The 21,683-nt window shown below is 43.9% G+C and overlaps 2 protein-coding genes across 14 annotated transcripts in view; both read left to right on the forward strand.

The window, feature by feature from the left end:
• Positions 1–927: 927 nt before the first annotated feature.
• Positions 928–12,044, forward strand: rab12 (RAB12, member RAS oncogene family). Its single transcript, XM_023965346.2, has 6 exons — positions 928–1,320; positions 2,079–2,139; positions 4,566–4,704; positions 7,151–7,240; positions 7,985–8,089; positions 10,073–12,044. The coding sequence occupies exons 1-6, from the start codon at positions 1,095–1,097 to the stop codon at positions 10,178–10,180; spliced, it is 729 nt and encodes a 242-aa protein (XP_023821114.1). The 5' UTR covers positions 928–1,094; the 3' UTR covers positions 10,181–12,044.
• The window catches only part of mtcl1 (microtubule crosslinking factor 1), a 62,365-nt gene continuing 52,721 nt past the window's right edge, over positions 12,040–21,683 (forward strand). For 12 of the 13 annotated variants that reach the window (XM_078935310.1, XM_078935309.1, XM_078935308.1 and 9 more), the window contains exons 1-3: positions 12,210–13,383; positions 17,734–17,958; positions 18,117–18,275. In XM_078935310.1, the coding sequence (XP_078791436.1) occupies positions 12,586–13,383; positions 17,734–17,958; positions 18,117–18,275 (1,182 nt within the window). In that variant the 5' untranslated portion in view covers positions 12,210–12,585. Of the gene's footprint in view, positions 13,384–17,733; positions 17,959–18,116; positions 18,276–21,683 lie in introns of all 13 variants that reach the window. The other variant, XM_023965338.2, reaches the window with a different exon arrangement.

Below are 21,683 nucleotides of genomic sequence, written 5' to 3' on the forward strand. Positions count from 1 at the left end.
AAAATTCAAAAAATAGTACATTTCTTTGGTCTGATGCCATAAGTTGAACCCCTCCACGCCTGACTGTATTTCGAATTCTTTAAAAAATATTCTTCGGTGTTTTTCCCACCCAAGGTGATGCAAAATTAAGTTGAGCCCTGGATTTAATGTGAATTAGTGACATGCAGTATAAACGGGTTAAGAAAATAAATCAGATCTGATCGAACTGTTTTCCCCATTTTACTCAAGGACTTATGTTTTTGTACTGTTTTGGGGATGTTAAACTGTTGTTTTTTTTTTTAAATCTCTGCTCCACTACTTTGCATTACAATGTAGAACACCAAAACACGATGCATTACCATAAAATCCATTCATCCATCTATCTTCAGATCATGCTGAACCCCCTTCGTGGTCATGGCGTTGCTGGAGCCTAACCCAGCTACTGTTAGGCAAAGGTGGGTTTCGCCCTGACCACACACACACCCAATCAGGCACACCTCGGGTAATTTAGAGACACCAATTAACCTATGATCACAAAATACACTTCAAAAATACTTTCAATATTTAAAACACCCCCCACCCAAAAAAAAAAATCTGGTAACATTATTATCTATTTGTTTTTTATTTAATACCATTAAATATACATTTTCCACAAATGTATGTTAGATGCATACTTTGAACATGTCAATTTTATCATGCAGTTCACCTCATTACCAGATTTAAGAAAAACAGTTGACCTTCAGGTTTGACTTTTTAAAACTCTCCTACAGGACAGTTGACAGAACTGAATGTCTTTAAATTAACCTCTAATGTCGTTTAAATTGACGATTTTTCCCCCTTCGAGTCCTGGTTGTGGTTCCTGATCCACATGCTGGTGATCAGCAGATGTTTGGCTGCCGCCTCTGTACCAAACACCCATGGAGGAAAACAAAGAGGCCCAGGGAGCGGATGTGACGTCATGACAGCCTCAGTCTCTAATGGCTGAACATCAACTGACGGCGACTATCAAACTTTTACCCTCCTCAGCAGAAGGTGCAGAGCTACTGTTGACTTCTCCTCGGTGGTAACTTCCCTACGCGTATTTCTGTCTCTGGATTACAAATGTGGGCTTAGAAATGGATCCGAGGTTTGACGTCCCGCGGAGGGCCGCCGGCGGCAGCGGGGGCTCCGCGAACTCTTCTCCCGCCCTCGGAGCTCAGTCCCGCCGCAGGAAGATGCCCCCCAGACCGGCGGATTTCAAACTTCAAATTATAATTATTGGCTCCCGTGGTGTTGGTAAAACCAGCCTCATGGAGAGATTCACGGATGACACTTTCTGCGAAGCCTGCAAGTCAACCGTAGGTGAGAAAACGGCGTTCCTGGAAGTGTTTGTGTACTTTCACACAACTAGCTTAAAAGCATGTAGCAGAGGGGGCTCCGGCTATTTACTGGAATAATATAGTTTTCAAGTACAACATGAACACCGTCTATGTTCTGCAGTTTATATAGTTTGAATGGTGGAGGAATTTAATGCAGTCCATAAACCACGAATCCATCATTATTTGATTTGTTTGATCAACAAAAAGTATTTGTTTGTCGCCAAAAATATTTTATTTATGTATTGATTAATATACGTTTTGTTCAAAAGTATTTGCATTCTACTATTCATTTTTTCTCAAAACTTTTCGGGTCACCTTTTGCTGCCTAAAGTACTTTTTTGTTTTTGTTTTACAGAAACATGTTATTCCAACGCATTAATAAATGTGTTTTTATATGTGTTTTAAGTAGCAAAGTTTGTCATTTGTTGTTGTGAAATGAGGTAAACAGTCCTGTGACCTGTGATCCAGCTGGCCATAGTGTCCAGTCCAAAAATAGTCTGACAGCCAACTGCTGTACCACAACTCCATTTTGTGTCTGGTCTTTTCCATGACAGGGCCCTGCTTCATCAGATCTGGCTTTTTCTGCCACATGAATGACAAAAGAGCTGTTGGACTTCTTAAAAAAGGCCTTTCCAATCAGATTCCAGTTACAACTCCAGTTCTTTTTGTCATTTGAGTCAAATGGTATTAATGTTATTCCCACATCAGAAAAGCAAGGTTAACGTGTGATTTGACTTTTAGGAGTTGATTTCAAAATCAAGACAGTGGAGCTGAGAGGAAAGAAGATCAGGCTGCAGATTTGGTGAGTACCTGGGAACATATACTTCTGCAAAGTGTTTATTTATTTTATTTTTTTTTGCAGTCTGCAACAACACAAACCAAAACCCTCTATCTGTGTCCCAGCTGTGTGCATGGTGTTTGTTTTTCCTGTTTATTCCTGGGGGGTATTCCAGGAAGCATGTTTAAACTAGCCTGACTTTAACCCTGAACTCCGGCTGAAATCCACCTGAACTTGCTTACTCTGGGTATGTCGGTTCCAAAAGACCGGATATGAGTTAGCGTAATTACGCTCCACTTGGTAACCCTGGGTTAATGCAGGTGCACAGCAAGTACATAAAGACATTCTCAATGGATCGCCGATTTCCAGAGTCACCATGGAAACGCGTTGAGAAAAAAAGAGCGCTATATTAAGAGATTAGATTAGATTAATGATGGCGAATGGAGATTATACGCCCATCAAAAAAGTAATACGGCTGCATCATCAAAAGAAAGAGTATCTGCTTGGAGAAAAACAACAGACTAAGTAAACGCACAATATTCTGGATCAATTCTATTTTCATTGTGACTCATAAAACTTATCCACTTAAATGAATTTCTTCAATTGTTAAGTAATTTAGTTAAATGTTTTCAACCTAATTCGTTACGTCTACCCAACTCAATATTTTTTTACCACTTAGATTTACATATTTATCTAACTAAATGTCATATTACTTGAATTCAGCTAAATGTTTTTCCATCTTAATTTATTGTACTTCTTGAACTCTCGTATGTCTTAAGTTAGACCCTGCAGACATTCTCATTTTTATAACAATAAAATGATTCAAACAAAAAGGATTCACCAAATGAAACATAAAATCTTTTACCATTTCTCGGACTTTAACATCACACCACAAAGTAGTACGGCTGCTTAAGGTTATGTTCAGAGCATGAGTTGCTATGGCAACTTGACATACCCTGAAACATACCTCCATTTCTGGAACCAAAAGCTGAGGTTATCCGCTCCCTTAGCCTCAAACTTACCATGGTTACTAGCATAACCTGCTTTCTGGAATACCCCCTTGCTCCTGCATTCAAACAAGTGTTTGTGCTGGCAGGAAACCTTCAACGTGATGCAGACAGCAGCCTGCAGTTGGCTTAATGTCTGCAGTCTTGGAGCTTTCTGTTGCATTAGGCAGATGTATCTTTTTAACCTCTGATTTTGCATTTTAGTTTGTGATTAGACCCACACATTTGAATTGACTTCAGCCCAGCAGTGAGTTTCTGTCCTGGCTTTGATGCAGCAGTATGCTGGACCGGGTCTTTTGCAAGTCAAACACCTGATTTAAACTCATAATGCAGCAGGTTTCAGTCTGCATAGTTGCTGTTTGAATGCTGCAGACGTGGATGTTTACATTTGTATGATATGTCTTCCTGATGTAGCCCAGATTAAACATTTCTTAGTTCTTAGACGCAAAAAAGTATGTCGGCCCATCCCTACCTGTTACTTTATTTCTCAAAACCTGGACTTTAGTGTAATTAAACACAAAGTAGATTTCCCCCAAAAACTCTCCCATAATACTGTACAGCTTTTCACTGTTTGAATGTGCAGGAACCCCCCCCTAGGAAAACTGTGGGAACACACTGACTATCTGAACAAATGTCACGTTTTGTCCACGTGGTGGCGCTTTGGCTCAGACGTGGGGAGTCTTTGGCTTGTTGCACTAACCCATCTGTCTGCTCACTAACCTCCTGTCATGACATCACCATCACCTCCTCCACGGTGACCACACTCCTCCACCCACCCTCGATCGTTGCGATGGGGATAGGCGGGGCGACTGTGTGGCCGTCCATCTTGAAATCCCCTCATGGAGCTCTGCCGCTGCTGTGTCCAGCCCGCGCTGCCACTGTGCTGCTGTTTCTGTCCGCTCTTCTGCTCGTGACTCATGGGGGGAGCGTGACGGCTGAAGGTACAGTAACGCCACCCGCTCTGCTTCACGCTGCTCGTCTAATCATCGGAGCTGCTTTGGTTCAGTGTCCAGTTTAAACATTCTGAATCAGCAGTGCAGTTTTGTAGTAACTGATTTGTGATCGAAACCCTTCACTTGTATTTTTCATTTCTATTTACAATTTCAACTCAAAAAAGTGATTTAGTGTCATATTGCTACCAGAAAAATCTCATCATTCTGTTGCTGGTTTAATCTGCCACTTCTAGATTTTAGAAACAATTGTTTTTTTTTTGGTTTCATTTGAATCATGATCACTTTAACCCCTTCACGCCGCATGTCACTAATTCTCAAAGGACCATTTAACCCACAACTTAATTTAGCATCAAAAGAAGATTTGTATGTAATTGGAAATCAATTCAGGCATGAAGGGGTTAACACATGAATCCAAAGTGCAGCTGATTTCTGCAGAACTGAATGAGGCCGGAGCGCACTGGCATGAACACGAGCTCCATGTTGGTTTCAGGGACACTGCCGGACAGGAGAGGTTCAACAGCATCACGTCTGCTTACTACAGAGGAGCCAAGGGCATTGTGCTGGTTTATGACATCACTAAGCAGGAGACCTTTGAGGACCTTCCTAAATGGATGAAAATGATAGACAAGGTAAGGAGCAGCACATGTGTGAGAAGGTCTTTGGTTTAAAAACTCCATCTTTCTTTTTATGGAGCCATCGACTTTATTTGGAGCAATCAACACCACTTCTGTCTTTGCAAAGTCCCGACGTGTTCAAAGCAGAAGTCATATTTCTGCTTCCTCCTGGTTCTTTGAAGCAGTTGACTGTATTTTCCTCCTGCCGTTAAACGTCTCCAGTAGGGGTGTGTATTGGCAAGAGTCTGGCGATATAATACATATCCCGATATTTTACAGAAACATATTTTCTTTCTTTTTTTTTAAAGAATATGACTTTGAAAAAACTCAACCTGAATTTCAATACGTCTTTCACTGTAATAAAATAGTCAAATTCAGTTTATTTAATGATCATAATATTAAGCACTGCAACTGTGTCTCATATATGTTGCTTTTACCCAAACACATTCACAGTGCTTTTATTTTGGTAATTTATAAAATAGAAAGGGAACAGTCAACATTGTCTGATTTCCACAACAAAGAATGAATGTGTCTTAACCAATAAGTTTCTATTAGGGAAATAAAATTCTGTTTATTTTCAACACTGCTTAATGTAGCTTCTCCAATGCTTTTAAACGGTTCAGGAGCCTGGATGGTGCTTCAAAAATAAGGGGGGGTTTACACACTGATTCTCTCTAGGAACAATAAAGTGTGATGATGAGGCAGCAGGACAGAATGAAGGAAAGTTGATTTAATGTGACAAAGATACTTTGTTTACATATCAGTCTGCTCTGCTGCACCGTTGCAGCCACGCTTCTTCTCACACGTGGAAGTAAACTAACGCTCCTCGCCACAATGTTGGCCTTTCAGAACGTTGTACAAAACTTGCTAAAGTAGAAAAAGAAGGTCGCTAAAGTAGAATCTATAGCTGGGAGGTTCTGCAGAACTTTAGGCCGCTTTGCCGATAGCATTTAGCAGATGCTAAGCGCATTAGCCTCTTAGACGCTGCTGGGCTTCATTATCTATCTTATTTATCTGAGCCGCTAAAAAGCACAGCAATCCACGTTTTTATATGTTACTGGCAGCAACATCGCTCAGAGTTTCTGTTTGGTATCCATCCCAAGTAAAAACTAAGTAGTTCATGTCTCATAACAACAGAACAAGCTGCCTCTGGCTGCAGTCTTCCTGTTGTCTTGTGCAGAGTAGAGCTGCTCTAAGAGGCTCCGTGTTCTCTGCTGCCAACTAGCGGTGGGAGGGTGAAGTGGACAACAAGAGTCTGACACTGAAGGATGCTCAGAAATAATTAAATAAATATCGTCCTGGCTACATTTTGAATCGGTACAAGTATCGCCAAATGAACTATTGCAATATTTTGCTGAATCGATTTTTTTCTTACACCCCTAGTTTCTAGAGCAGCAGATTACCCGAAACAATAGAGGTTAGTGGAAAGCCTTTCAGTCCTGACTGGAGAGGAGGGTTTGCCGTGTTCTTATTGGTCTGGTGCAGAAAATCCTCCCAGTAATGGCCGGGAAAAAAGAATAAACCTGAAAAAAATTCAATATTGATTTATTAAGACCATAAATTATTTATGCTTTGAACTAAGTTTTTGAATAGATAACATAGTTTTTGATATTTTATCATTTTTCAGTATATTGTATTAAAGAAAACTCCATACTTGTTCAGTTTAGTATAACAAACTTTAAATGGATGAAGTTTGAAAAAACAAATGCATTAATTGTGTTTAATCCCAAACCAAGAAGAATTGTGACCTCATGCAATATAATTGAATGGATTTAGTTTTTGACAGTGATGTCCAGCCCTTAAAGATTTTTCTGCCTTTCTGTTGACAGAGGAGGTGGTTTTTAAAGGCGTATTACATTGATATATTTCCCAAAACTGCAAAAAATGACTTTTTTTCAAATTTAATGAGTCACGTGACCAACAACCGGATGGCGATGAGCTGCTTGGTAGGAACTGGCGGCACCAGAGCTCCCACAGCATCACAGCTCATCAAAAGTTGAGCGTGTCATGAACAGCTTCTCTGGAAAATCACCAACCACCATTTCCCACAATGGCTTCATCAGTAGCCCCTCCCACGTGTAAGGAGCTCGCCGCTCCACGGCCTGAAGAGGACGCCGACGTCTCCTTTGATTGATGATGCGCTAGTGCCGTGGCAGAAAGTTGAATGTATCTGCTGTCAAAGTATTGATCACATCCGTCACCATGTTTCTGAATGACTGCATGAGGGAGTAGGTTTGTGTTTATTTGCATATTTATGATTTAAAGGAAATGGTGTCATAGAAAAATTGTGTTTTTTCGACATTTCTAGAATTTCAATAAAGTTTTGTGTGGGATGGAAACGCAGCTATTGTCACCTGGTTGAGACGACAAACCCACAGATCCACACTAAGTCATTTTCTGAATCTTTTTCTGACGCCTCCTGTCCTCAAGTTGACCCTCTGCTGTCTTTGTGTCATGGCAGTACGCCTCAGAGGAAGCAGAACTTCTGCTGGTTGGAAACAAGCTGGACTGTGAGACGGATCGGATCATCTCCAGACAGCAAGGAGAGAGGGTGTGTTCAGCACAGACCTACACAGCCCACACGGGCAAAAATGCACCGTGTCTTTATGAGCAATCTATTCTCACCAGGTCTACAAATGTTGTCAGTTTGCACATTTGCAGAAAATATGTATAGGTAAAAAAATATACAGATTTTATCCAGAAGGACAGGCCAAGCTGTTGTTGTTTTCACAAAAGAAAATAAATTTTCCAAATGCGTGCGGCCAGCCCTGAACCTGTTTCCTTGGCTGCATGGACCTGGAGAAAGGGTGACGGTTAGGATTACAGTTGCATTTAGGGTCAAACCACCAAATAGTTCCTGTGTGCGGCTGTTCCTGCAGCTCCCCGCTCCTCCAGGGAATGCAGAGAACACAATTCACACATCTAGGTGCGTGACAGATAATGGAAGCTTAATTTTAAATATGCGCGGCTCAACAAAATGCAAACATCGGACGCACTTAAAGTACGTGCAGGAAATGCCGCAATGCGCAACTTTTTGTGCATCAACTTTCACAAAAACACATTAGTCAAGGCTGTTGCTTCTTTTTCAGCAGACTCTAAAATAAATATCATCCAAACACAAATAAATGCATGTTTTTTCTAGAACTGATACATAGTGAGACTGCCTGCTTCTCACAAAACGCTGCTTAGAGAAGCGATGTTTCTGATCAGTGGGGGAGTCGGTGCTTTACTGTTGCCTCTCATTCAGAGTTTGTTCTGATGATCTAAAGCTCCTTCCTCTTTGTGGGATTTGCAGTTTGCCTCTAGGATAAGTGGGATGCGTTTCTGCGAAGCCAGTGCCAAGGATAACTTCAATGTGGACGAGATCTTCCTGAAGCTGGTGGATGACATTCTCAGTAAGGTTGGTGCTGTGCATTTCATTTGTAAAAAAAAAAGCTAGACTGACATCATTAGAAAAGGGCTTTCAAATGATGATGGTACAAAAACTCAATCTCGTTTTCATGCAACTCTACTGTCTGTGAAGATTCTCTGTCGTTCGGGTCACATCAACTCCGATTCTGTGGCAGAACTTTAAAGGTTCGTGAAGGAGCTGTTCCCCTGCTCATCCGAGTCAGAACTGCACATCACAGCGGCTTCCTGAGTTCTAACTGATGCAGATGACCAGACGTTCTCGCATAGAGAAACAATTAAAAAAAGGTGTTTTATGCAGAATTGAGACCTTTTAATCCTTCCATCCTTTCAGTAACTTTCATGGTCCTGCTTGTTGCTGCAAGTCCTGTCCTAAACCTGCTTCTGCAGTTGTCCGACGGTCACTGAGATCATTTTCAGGGTCCAGTTTTTGGTCTGCATCGAGGCCACAGCAGCAAACCCCGTTTCCACAGGGGGGAAGAAGTAGAAACCAGGACACTCTGACCCAGAATTCGGTCAATTTTCTCCACACCTCAAGAGCGAGTTGACTAAACAGTGTGCCTACGTGAGTGCACGTACGTGCACGGTCATCCTTCACATCACACGCTGCAGAGCTGCATCTGTACTGTCAAGAATCCAAAACACGGTCATGTTTTAAGGATGGTTTTGTTCCGATTTCATGTCAACTGGAGGCAGAATTAAGAAAAAGGGCTTTTTCTGCTCCGCTTTAGTAAATCTGTCCTTGTTTTCCCTGCAGCTTTGAATTTGACTTGACAGTTTGTTCAGACTACAGGTGACGGACCAAACACCCTCTTCTCATGGGGGAGTTTTTCAGCACAAAACACAAACAACTCATTTGTGATGAAAAAGAAAACATTTCATAAATTAATAAGCAGAAGCAAAGATTGATTAGAAATCAATGCAAGAGTTCCTCAGAAAAAAAAACTGTTTTCATGATGTTGTGACTTCTTCTGTTTGTATTTAATGTAATATCATTTAAAAAAAAAACACCTATAGTTTTTCTTTGTAAAATAATGCTATAACTTGATTGGTAGATTTTTTTGATCTCCCTGTCAACTAGTCTGGTGAGTCAAAAATGAGATTTTTATGTTGCACTTAAAAGCTTCAAAAAGTTGATTTTGCACGAAACAGGCCCTTTAACAGAAATTAACAGCATAAACATGCACAGCTTTGACTGTTCTGTAAGCACAGGGCCTTTGCTTTCATTCTTTACTTGTATGAAAAGGTTGTTTCTTTTTTTTTGTTTATGACATGAAACAAACATCTTTTTTTGTCGTCTTTCCTTAAAAAAAATGTACTTACTTCAAATCTCTTACCTTTTAAAGATCCTCTCCGAAAACTGTTTTTGTCCTTTTTAAAATGTTCTTGTGGCATTTTTCTGATGACGGAGGACATACGTTTAAGAAAATTAAACTCAAAGTGACGTTTCTGGGTATTTCTTTACTCAAACCGTTGTGAATCAGGAGCAGATGAAAAAAGGCCGTTTGAAAATTAATTTCAAGTTTTCCTGCTCTGCTCCATTCTGATCATCCACCTGCAGACAAACGGATCCACGAACGTCTTTGTGGTCCTGGTCGGAGCTGGAATCTGGATCACAACTGGATCACTCTGATTATTATTACTTTCAGGTTGTGAGGGGCTGTAAGCTAGTGGGAGAGGCTGTAAATGGGTAGATGATAGGAATTGGAGCCGTTGGAGTTGAGTTTTATCCACAACTTGGAGGAGAATGTCTGAACTCCTGCCGCTCTGCAGAAACTATGTTCTAGAAAAACACAACAGGTTTTGGATTTTGGCTGATGATTATAATTAAGACAGCTGGGAACGCTTTGAAAATAGGTCAGAAGACGATCAGAGCGCGACTGTGAGAAGTCATTGTGTGACCTGTTGTGGGAACTGTCGTGCTTGTTGCTTTCGTGTGCTGCACTAAGTTGTGTTTCTGCTCCTGGTTTTGCAGATGCCTCTGGAAGTTCCCAGCAAGGAGCTGTCCAACAGCGTTCTGTCCCTGCAGCCGGAGCCGGAAGTACCGCCAGAACTGCCCCCGCCCCGCATGCGTTGTTGCTGAGTCTCTCCCATCATCCCTCTCTCACAAAGCACATAGAAACCCCAGCGTGCAGTGGACACGTGGCTCCACTGGGGGGCGACACACAGCAGCTGTGTGGATGGTTGAAGGCTGCTGTAAATGATGCATGAACTGTCAAAGCAGCAGTATTATCTTCCTCCGTTTCTCTTCTCAGATATGCAGCATACACTAACCTTTAGGCCTGGAGATTCTTCTTTATCCTAGTACCACCTCACTGTCTACATGTGACCCCGACTACCTCATTGCATCGATGGTTAACCCAGCTGTGCCTGCATGTGCCTTCCACATAGAGAGCTCTCCAGGAAAAGTTGCACATTTTCTAAGGGCAGTAATATCCTTCTCTCTCTTTGTCTCCACATCTTGTCCAAGTTAGCCCGGCGCATCACCTCTGGAAGACAGAAAATAAAGAGAAGTTTACTCTCTGGGTTCACAGCTGAACTACTTTATATACAGATGAACATTCTTTAAGTCATTTGGGTTGAAGGAAGCGAAACACACCGTAAACATGCCGTGGTGCCATGATGACCCACAGAAAAAGGGCCTTGTTTTTATTTTAGTGGTGATTCTAACTTATTCCGTTTTCTAGTATCTGTAACTGCTATATATATATTTTTTCCGAGGATGTCATATTTGACACTAGAGTCTCTCAGTGAAGGGGGAGAACAGTTGTAGTTTAGCACCCTGAAGATCAGTGCAGCCTCAGCAGAGAGTGAGGCTCAGAGTGAACTGGAGACGCAAAGAGAGATGGGTAATGTAGGCTGGAGCAAGTAACCCTTCACTACCTGAGGATGTGGAGAGGAAAATCAAGTGCACATCTCTTTTTTCTTTATTGTGACTAATATTTCTGTGGTGTTTGTGTTTTATTGCTAAACTCCAAGTTTCCTTTTTTGGGGCAAAGTGCAAGGCGGTTTTGTTCAGTGTTCGACTCAGGAAACTTGAAAAAAGGCCTGATTGTTTTTTTTTTTTTTTTTTTTTTTTGAGGACGGGCTCAATCAAGTCCGAGTGTTGAATCCAACGAAAGGTCTGGTTTCTGGGACGTGGCAGCATTTCGTATTCAAGTGCCAGATTTCATACAAATACACCCCCCACCCACCCACCCACCCTCCTCCATGCAGTCCCCCAAAAAACTGCAGAAACCAGATCAGCTCTGTTGAGTCATGTCTGATAAAAAGACGCTCCTGCAGAGTCTTTGAATGAAATGTTTTTTTTCTGACGGCTGCAATGTTAAATCCCTGCTTCAAATGTTCCTTTACGGAGCGGACAGGAATTTCCTTCACGGTTTTCTCCCAACTGAGTCCATGTCTGACGTTTATTTAAACCCACTACATGGACATATATGTGCTATACTTCCTCCCGTGCTCTTAGAAAACAATAATCCTTCATATGTTTGTTGAGCTGTGGCATTTAGGGGGAGATATGATGTTAATGTAAATTTGATGGCCTAAAAAGACTTTTTTTATTGACGTTTTATGCTCAATTTTAGCTTTTAAAGGTTTAAAAAGGCACCATGTCCATCCAAGAAAAGGTTTTGTACCAAAATAAAATCCTTACATTTCTATGATTGGACTCAGTCAAAAGGGTTTTTGTAGAAAATCTAGAATTTTTGTTTTCAGAACAGGACCTGTCTGTCTTTTTGCTACTAACCCCTAAGTGTAACAACCAAGCCTAATACTACATCTGACATGCTTCGATCTGTATTCTTTAAAGGCGCAGACTTTACTTTGTATTAAACCTGTCTTCATTTTTTTTGTAATTCATGATGGAAAAAGCAGGTTTGTTGTATTTATAACTTTTTGGCATTCTGGAACTAATGAGATGCTATTAAAGATGTCTATATTTATTGCTAGACCGGAGTCTTTCATTTGCTGTGGGAATCTTCATCAACCGTGACGCGCGCTCTGAGAGGAAAGGCGTGCTCCGTTCTGACATGCGCAGCAGCGCGTGCGTGTCAAACCTGGTCCCGGAGTAAACAAGGGGTGTGCTGGCGGGGCCAGGGCGCATGCGCGCCGTAGGAGCTGACGAGCGTCGAGCCTCGCGCCGCAGTGATTGCAGAGCTTCACGGGAGCAGGAGGACGCGCGGGGATGGAGAGCCGGCCTGCGGAGGAGGAGGAGGAGCGCCGCCGCGGATCCGTCTGACCAACTTTGGCTCCTTCAGGCAGCGGATGCCACCTGTCACTCACCGGGTCTGCGCCGATTATCCGCGTTTACCGGCAGCCTTTCCTTCGAAACGGGACTACGGGGTCACAGCAGCCGGGATGGAGTGAAGGAGACCTCGCAGACCGCAGGATGCGCACCCCGGTGAGGAGGGGAGCAGCGAAACCGGGCAGCTTTTCTGCGGGGCCGCGAATTGATCGCTTCCTCCTCCACTCCGCTCCCGCCGGTGTATAATGGAGAGCTCCAATGGCTCCGGTGGCGACACAAAAGCGCACAGCCAGCAGCCGGAGAAGAAGAGACCGAACCGAGCGCCGTCCCCGGCCAGACCCTTCCTGAAGGATGTGCCGTCCCGCTCCGCCAAACCACCTGCCATCGGACCCAAATCCCCCAAACTCTCCAAGCAGCAGCAGCAGCAGTGCGCCCCAGTGTCCTTAGCCCACCAGAACCGCAGCTCCAGACGCAGCACAGCTGGGTCCAAGGAGAAACCAGCCACAGTCAAAAGTAGCACCAGGTCTGCTGCCGCGAAAAAGCCCGCAAAGCCGCCCCAGCACGCAGCAACCGAGCCCAAAGCCGCCAGCACCAAGCCGGACACCGCTGGCAGTCCGGTCCTCACCAAAGGCAAGAAGGGGAAATTACCCGCGGGTTCTCCGGGCCCGTTCAGCCATGGATCCCCGATCCGGGTCCCCACAGGGGCCCGTCTGGCCCGGGTCACTCAGACCGACAGCAGCTCCGACTTGTCGGATTGCCCGTCCGAACCGCTGTCGGACGAGCAGAGGGCGGCACCTGCCGCAAGTAGCGACGCGGAGTCCGGTACCGGCTCCAGTGACCGGGACCAACCGGGAGCGCCAGCCGCAGCGCCGCCGCGCACGAGCGACTCTCCCGCCGCCAAGGGAAGCGCGCGCGCACAGGACAGCAAACCGGAGAGCGGCTCCGCCGGCGCACAGGTCAAACAGCCCGCAGCCAAGGAGGTGACCGAGGAGGATCTGCAGCGGGAGATCGAGGATCTGAGATCTGAAAACGACTACCTCAAGGTGCGTGGCTGCCGTCTCTCAACAGGTTCACGCAGTCAGTCAGTCAGGTGCATTCAACCCCTAAAGTTAGAACGGACTGTTTTTATTGTCCTTCAGACAAACTCCTGAAAATGTCAAAACAAGCATCAGTTTAATCCTGAGGGATTCCCCGCAGATTCGACTGTTTCCTCTCAAAATCAAACTTTTCACATCTGACAGTCTGCTGGCTCCGTGGATGTGGGAGGGTATTAATAGTTTGATGTTCTGGGTTCAGATATGAACGCATCTTTATTCGTCAGGAATCTGTAAACTCGCGCTCTGCGTTTCTGGTTCTTTTCCCATCTTTCAACTCTAAAGTTGAGGAGAGTTTATCAAAGACCAAACCTCCTTTTTGCCAGATGGGACGTGAATGTATTTGCATAAGACTGATGAGAGTATTATTTCAAACGTGAGCTCGCTCGAACGCGCGCGCGCATGTCTGCTGGGCCTTCCTCCCTGGTTTGGTGGAGACACAAGAGACTTAATCAGCTTTGCTGGCTCTGCTGTGATGGCTTTATCCCGCAGGAGTTGATCACATTCACATGTCCCATGTGTGGGGGGCTCAAACACCCTCCTGCCTGGTTGTCAGTCTGCCAGCTGGGTCTCTTAGGTCCTTCTGCTCCCCCGTGCAGCCCCCCCTGCCCACAGAAAACAAGGCCACCCCCTACTGCTGCCCTCTCTTTGAATGCAAAAACGTGTTTGCCATCCTTCCTGCAGATTTTGTTTCTTAAAAAAGAATAAAGTGAAGATGGATTTATTCTTAGTTTGTCTTTTAGGTTTCACTGTAGAAAAACGTTGATTTGATAACCTGCAGGTGATTATCACCTCACCTATTATCTGTGTGCAGGCAGATAATCAATTAACTGATGAGTCAGTCCAGTTCTTTCAGAGCAGCGCTAGACTAAAATGTACAGCATATAAAGCTGGTTGTTTTTGAAAACCTGTTTAAAATAAATAATTCAAATGTTTGAACTGACAGTTATGACAGCAGAAAATCCTTTTAAATGTTTCCCTTTGATCAATAAGCTCTACTTTATCATAAGATATTTTTGCATTAAATAATTTGAACTGCTTTTGCAATCCAGAATCAACAAACTCTAGCTTTTCTCAACAGTTTAGCAGGTTTCACAGCAAAAAAACGAAAGCAGTTTTTTTTCCTCCAAATTATTGAAAATGTTAATATTTGTTAATTTAATTTAGAACACACTTTTCCTTTCAAAGGAAGCCTAAAAGCGATCTCTTATTTCCCTCAAATAAATAAGAAAAAACAGATAAAGCTGTTTCACAAATTAGAAAAACATTTCTGTCCTGTGTCTTTATAAAGACCCACTCCAATGAGGAAAATGGTGTTTTTGGTGTTTTTAACATGTTCTTGGAGCATTTCTCTCATGATGGATGACATATATGAATAAATATATAAATAGCATTCCTTGGTATTTCTTTATTCAAATTGTGAATCAGGAACCAATGAAAAAAATGCAGTTTAAAAAGATTGAAGCTGTGACATTGAAGCTTCAAGTCTTCCTGCTCTGCTCCATTCTGATCATCCACCAACAGATCATAAACAGATCCATGAACGTCTTTGTTTTCCTCGTCCCAGCTGTAATCTGGATCAGAGCTCTATGGCTACAATATTGCCCACCGTTTTTCTTGCAGCACTAATGTTAGGTTGGGGTGTAAGGATTGTAAGCTAGCGGGAGAGCATGTACACAGATGGATGATGGGAAATGAGGGCAGACTTAGTCCTGTCCACAACTCAGAGGGGAGTTTCTGATGAACTCCTGCCGCTCTGCGGAAAATAACACTTTTTAAAAGTTATTTTTGCCTAAAACAGCATGCTCATAATTAAAAGACCACTGGGAACGCTTTGACAACAGATAAAAAGATGATGGGAGTGGGACTTCAACGTCCAGCATGCAGTGACGCCTAGTGGCACAATCTGTAATATGGAACCAACTGAATATTTTCCATCTTCTACATCAGTGTTTCCCATCCCTGGTCCCTGGGGCAGACTATCCTGCATGGTTTCCATGTTGCCCCGCCCATGCACACCTGATTCATCATCGGGCTCTGCAGAAGCCGGACAATGACGGTCATCAGAGGCTGGTGTGTCTGAGCAGAGCTGGATTGAAAAAATGCAGGACAGTGTTCCCTGAGGACCAGGGTCGGGAAAAACTGTTCTACACAAAGTACCAGTTGACTAAAACTAGCGTAGACCCCAAGTATGCATTCAGCCAAAACTTATATAGTTTGATATAATCAGTTGTGGCCCTGCGACAGACTGGCCACCTGTCCAGGGTGTCCCCTGCCTTCACCCACGAGTGGCTAGGATAGGCTCCAGCAGCACCGTGACCCCGAAAGGGAAAAAAACGGGTTTACAAGATGAATGGATCAAAAATTAGTTATAGCATCTGCTAAGTGGAGATGAGGACACTATAAAGAGTGGTAAAGAAGCAGCTGTGAGCCAGCACCCAGCGTTTACGAACATCAGGAGTATTGTTTGCACACACCTGCTCCCAGGAGACCGCCAGGTCTGTCTTTGCTTTTAACCTGCCCATCGATTGGCTCGACCTTGTGAGAGGTCGTCAGCTCCTCCCCACGGGGCCCAGCTGGGATCTCAACAGCCCATGTGGGCTTTTCCAAATGAGGATAGATTTACTTTTCTTTAATGGACATACTCTTTCCTCCATTTATGGATCCAATTGTTTTTTTCATCAGGGGCCAGTCAAGCTTTTTAGAATATTGATCCCTCAGAAAATGTGTGGTCCCCTCATGGTTGGAGGCACAGATGCGGACAAAGTCAGACTTGGATGTCGCAGGCAGAATGAAACATATGAATGCACCCAACCCTGGAGATAAGATGCTTACAGGCATCTAGTATTGTTACATCATCACAGAAGTGCATGCAGTCCTGGAACTCATGTAATCATGTGAAAGTATTAGCATAATCCACCAAGGTGTTTCATATTACACTCTCTATTTTACAACTTTTTTAACGTGAAACCATTAAAAGCTGGCTTTTAAATGTGAATGACATTTTCATTCCGGCCTAACATTGATCTACAGTATATATGGTTTATGCAGAACAATGAGAAAAATATGGCACCTTCAGCTGCTGTAAGCGTCCTGAGCTGCAGGAAGTTTCCCAGATCAATCTCCAGGGAACGTTTCTCCTCTTATCACGTCTCCTGAACTCTTGTCCTTTCATAACAGTTTTGTCCAAATCAGGTTGAAGTCGCTTTTGGTTAAAATTTCCAAAAGAGGTTTGCAGAGATTGGATCCTCTGCTGTCATTTCTTTTCAAACATCACTACTATCGTGACACTGTGTCATATTGGAGCAACTTGACGAGCAAAAAAGGGATCAGCAACTGAAAGGTTTTTCTATTTTACTCTCCTCTTTCCTGTTCCTGCAGCCTTTCACAGGCTTTTAATAGCAGACTTGATTAAAAGAGAAGCTGTTTTTTTAAAGACAAACATTGAAACAGGATCATTTATCATTAGTGTTGTTGAAAAAACACATAAATATGTGGATGACAAGCATAACCACATGAGTGCGCAGAAGGATGACTCTTCCTGTGTCTTTAGGAAAAATATAAAAAAAAGAAAAAAGTTTTTGGTCTCATGTTTTATAATCAACTTGAATTCACTTGTGCTGTAACTAAATTAATCTGGGAAACAGTTTTGAGCGCCAGGATGGCTGTTCGGGAGCCTCTGATGCTGCTGTAAGAAGCGCACAAACGTTGTGTAACAGCAGGGATTTTCTGGCAGCAGCTAGCGGCTGGGTCGTGTGATACTTCAGCTTTCCAAAGACGCTTTAGGAAAACGGCCCCCGTATCACGCCGCACTGGTACATCTGTGTCTCCCTGATCACGCAGAGCTCCACTTTGCTGGCTTTGTCTTCATCCTCAGAAGAGGTTTCCCTCCTCTTCGGAATGAGGTTTCGCATCTTTTCATGCACTTCTTCTTCTCCTGTCTACGAGAGTGCGTTTGGTGTTTGCTGAAATTGTGCTTCATTGTTGCTGTTTCTTTTCTTTCAGTTCTTTATTTGTGTTAAAGTGTTGAAAATTCTCTATAAAATTCTCTATACATAGAAAAACAGAGAGATTTAGAGTAGCGTTGAAGATGCTACTACAATTCTACTGAGACTGGGATTTCAAAATCCTCTTAATCTAAGCCACATTTTTCCTCGTCTGACTGCTGGTACATGAAAACGACAGTGTTTCAAAGAAATACTGATCCACTTTGCAATTTAGGATGTGCTTTACCCCTAGAGACACTGATGAAATGTAGGAAATCTTTAAGAACTGTTCTGAACTCCTGCATGTCCTCAGGATGAAGTGGAGGAGCTGCGTGCAGAGATGGAGGAGGTCCGAGACTGCTACCTGGAGGAGGAGGTCTACCAGCTGCAGGAGCTGCGAAGGGAGCTGGACCGCTCCAACAAGAACTGCCGCATCCTGCAGTACCGCCTGCGAAAGGCGGAGCAGAAGAGTCTGCGGGTGGCTCAGACAGGCCAGGTGGATGGAGATCTGCTGCGCGGCCTGGAGCAGGATCTGAAGGTCTGGCAGCGCTGTTCACATTTGACTAATGACAAGATGCCAAACATCACAGCTATTGTTTATAGTGTAGAATAGACTGTAAATGCGAGCTGCTTTCTCGGTGCACATGTGCAGTACTGACGTGTGCTTCCTGTATTCTGGGATGCCGCTGACCTCAGGTCGCCAAAGATGTGTCGGTGCGATTGCACAACGAGCTGGAGATCGTTGAGGACAAACGCAGCCGAGCGGAGGACGAGAACGAGACGCTCAGGCAAAAGATCATCGAGGTGGAGATTTCCAAGCAGGCGCTGCACAACGAGCTGGAGAGGATGAAGGAGGTGAGAGGATGAGGAGGTCTTTGTCAGATGTGGGCATTACTGCAGATGCGACTGTCGGGCTGCTGCGGAGAAAGTAGTGAAGGTTTGGAGCTTTGCTGAACTCTCATTCCTCACAGTTTCCGATGGTGTAGAAACTTTTACGTTCTCGTGAATCCTCTTCTCTAAGGAAGTTTAACATCTTGTGTCAGCCAGGATTATTTGGTCTGAAATGAATTCAGTCAAAATATAAAAGCCTTAGTAAAACTAAACAACACTGCTGTTAAAGATGTTTAAAAACTTTAGATTTAACGAAATACATTTCCCAGAGGCCTTTGCCACTGACTGCAGGCACAGAGTTTTCCACCACAGACAGTTTGAGTTTGTTGGAAAAAGTCTGGGTTGTTTGTTGATGACTTCTTTGCCTTGAACTGTAGGAGAGCGCGGAGTGAGCGCTGGAGGATTGGAGGTTTGGCGGAGTTAAAGACAGGAATGCCGGATCACTGCTCTGAGCTGTACCGGTGATGTAACATCACTATGAAAAGCTGAACTGCCCCGTGCATTACATATTTTAGACCTCACTGACCTCAGGCCAAGTGACGAAAGTGTTGCATAAGTCTTTTGGGGTTTGTTCAGAACCCAAACTTGAAAACCAAGAGTTAGTGTTTGACAGGAGGGGGTTGTAATCTTTGCTTTGGTGACGCTAAAGTTTAGCTTCATGAGGAGTCAGGCGAACAAAGGCTTTTCTCCGTGATGCTCATGTTCAGCTGCTTAGAATAATCAATGATGACGGCTGCAGGTAACTTGCCGTCTGCCAGCGAACAGAAAGAAGGTTAATCCCACAACAGTCTCTTCCAGGGACTCTTGTGTTTGTTTCGTACTTAAGCGCTGATCCGTTAACTTCCAGTCATAGCAGCTCCACTGGTTTAGAATCTATACTCTGCTTGTGACCTTTGCTGCGATGCTTCCAGCACGGCTGTCTTCAAAGACGACTTGTCTGCGCAGACTGGACCCGGAACAGAAAATCCATCTCTGGTCTGCTTCTGCAGCTAAATTCCAGGTCGCAGTCGTGACTGTAACAGCCTGAAAGAAAACAACCGAAGGAGCCACACTGGCAGGAGAGGAGCTGCATGCCACAAACTTTTGATATCTGGAGGTGTCAGAGCGCATTTAAAGGCCTCGGTGTGCTCTGCTGATGCTGTGCATGAAGACAGTTTTGCTCTGGATGCTGCTGGAGTGATGCATACATGCATGAGCAGATCAGTGGAGGGGGAGAGATGGTAGACGGCCTGAGATTGCAGACGTGCCAAATGAATGCAGATTTTTTGGTGTGTTTGTGGTCCCCTGTGTATCGTCCCAGAAAAACTCACTGCATCTGTGGATCTGTTTAATGTAAGGAAGCCCCAGACGCACACACATGAATGCACGCACACACACACACCCATTCATGGAAAAACACACACATGCATGCACATACACATACAAACACACACACACACACACACACACATACATGGAGAAACAAATGCATACATAGAGAAACACTCACACATGCATGGAGAAACACACACATATATGCACACACAGACACACACACACACCTATACACGGAGAAACACACACAAGCATGCACACACACACACTCACGCATGGAGAAATTCATAAAAGCATGTACAAAGACATGCATAGAGAAACACGCACAACATGCACACACACATATACATCAAGAAACATATGCATGCACACAAATACACACACGGAGAAATTCACGCATGCATGCACACAAATACACACACGGAGAAATACACGCATGCATGCACAAATACACACATGGAGAAACACACACATGCATGCACAAACACACATAGATGTTCAAGTACAGCATTTAGAAGTGCCTGAAAACTCCCACCTTTCAGTTGGTGTGTTGATGGCTGAAAACGGTAAATTCATTCTGCGGTTCCCAATGGTTACTTTTTAAAGTTAAAAGCAACTTAAAATCTCGGCAGCCTCTGCCACGTCTGCGGCCTCTGAGGCGTCTGAAGCCTCTGCGACGCTGCTGCATAAGTCCCGTCACTGATTTTGTTAAACCTGTGTGACGAGCTTCCTTCACTCTACTGCAGATGTCAAGAACGGAACAAAAAAAACATCCCAGCCTTAACCCAACTCACCTTTGGCTCACAGGACATGAATGGTCTTCTTACGTTTAGCTTCTCTTTGGGCGGCTTTCTCTTGGTGTGAAGGAGGATTTGAACAGAGCATCACTTGGTTTTGCATAATTAACGAATCAGGGAGGAAATCCTGTTAAATCCCACTCTCCTATCTTCTTTGATCAGCTCTGGATTTAAAGACCACTGCGTCCTGTTGCGGGGTCTGTCCTCTGCCGCCAGGATAGAGGGACTCCATCCCAAAGATCTGCATTCTGGCATGGATCAATCCCACTCCTACAAAACAGCCTATCATCTTTTTATTGGGGGTGGTGGTGGTGGTGGGGTGGGGGTCGGGAACACAGTGGCCAGCCGTTTGCCCTGACAGCCTTAGCCGATGCAGAAGGGCTGCTCCTGCAACATGCCGGCTGTGGTCGGTGTGAAGGCACACAAACCCGGCTGAGATTTTTCCTCCTCTGCCATGAGACAATGGACTCGCTCATATGTGTAATGAAAAGGAACTAATGAAATGTCTGCAGGCAGAACTGCAGCATCAGGTGATTTATTGAGTCTCTCCAGGTTTTCTGGGCTGAATTTTTCTTTCATTAGAACCACACACTAACCCTTTGCTCTGTGCTGCTGCTCCTGGACCAGCAGGTGTTTCTGATGATGCACTCAGACTCAAACGTGCCAAAGTCAGGTGTGCTGCAGAAAGCAAGTTCAGCATCAAGATCTTCTGGTTTGACGCGGTTAGCTAACCGCAGATCTTGAGTAACCAGGTTACAGGAAGAATTTGTCACAGTGACCAGGAAACCTCCTCTAGAAAACCGGTTTCCCTGATCTCCCATGCTGCTTTGGGAAACCAGGTTTTGGTTTAAAGCATACTTTTAAAAACTGGTTCACAAGAAAACCCGCATACTGAATGACAGTATAGATAAAGTGCCTTTATCATGCAAAATCTACTTTTTGAGCCAATACGGGTTTAGTAATGTTCATTCCTCGCAAAAAAAACATCCCCAAACTCTGTTTTGATCCGTTCATGCACTTCTGAGTATTCCTCTAAAAACCTGTTCTCACATTGTGACATCACAAAGGAAGAACTGCCCCTTTCAGGAAGAGTGTGCTGCCAGCCCCGCCCCCAGGCTAACACACGCCCATATTCTCAGTGGAGCTAGCAGTGATCGGCTAAACGCTTTCATTTTGTATACACAATGTGCACATCGTTTTTTGTAAAAGTTTGGATGTTGTTTACCTCTGAGTGGCATAATGAACTGCAAAAAACACTGTT

This window comes from Oryzias latipes, chromosome 17 (assembly GCF_053564925.1).
Source record: "Oryzias latipes strain Hd-rR chromosome 17, Olatipes_Hd-rR_3.1".
NCBI classification, from domain to species: domain Eukaryota; kingdom Metazoa; phylum Chordata; class Actinopteri; order Beloniformes; family Adrianichthyidae; genus Oryzias; species Oryzias latipes.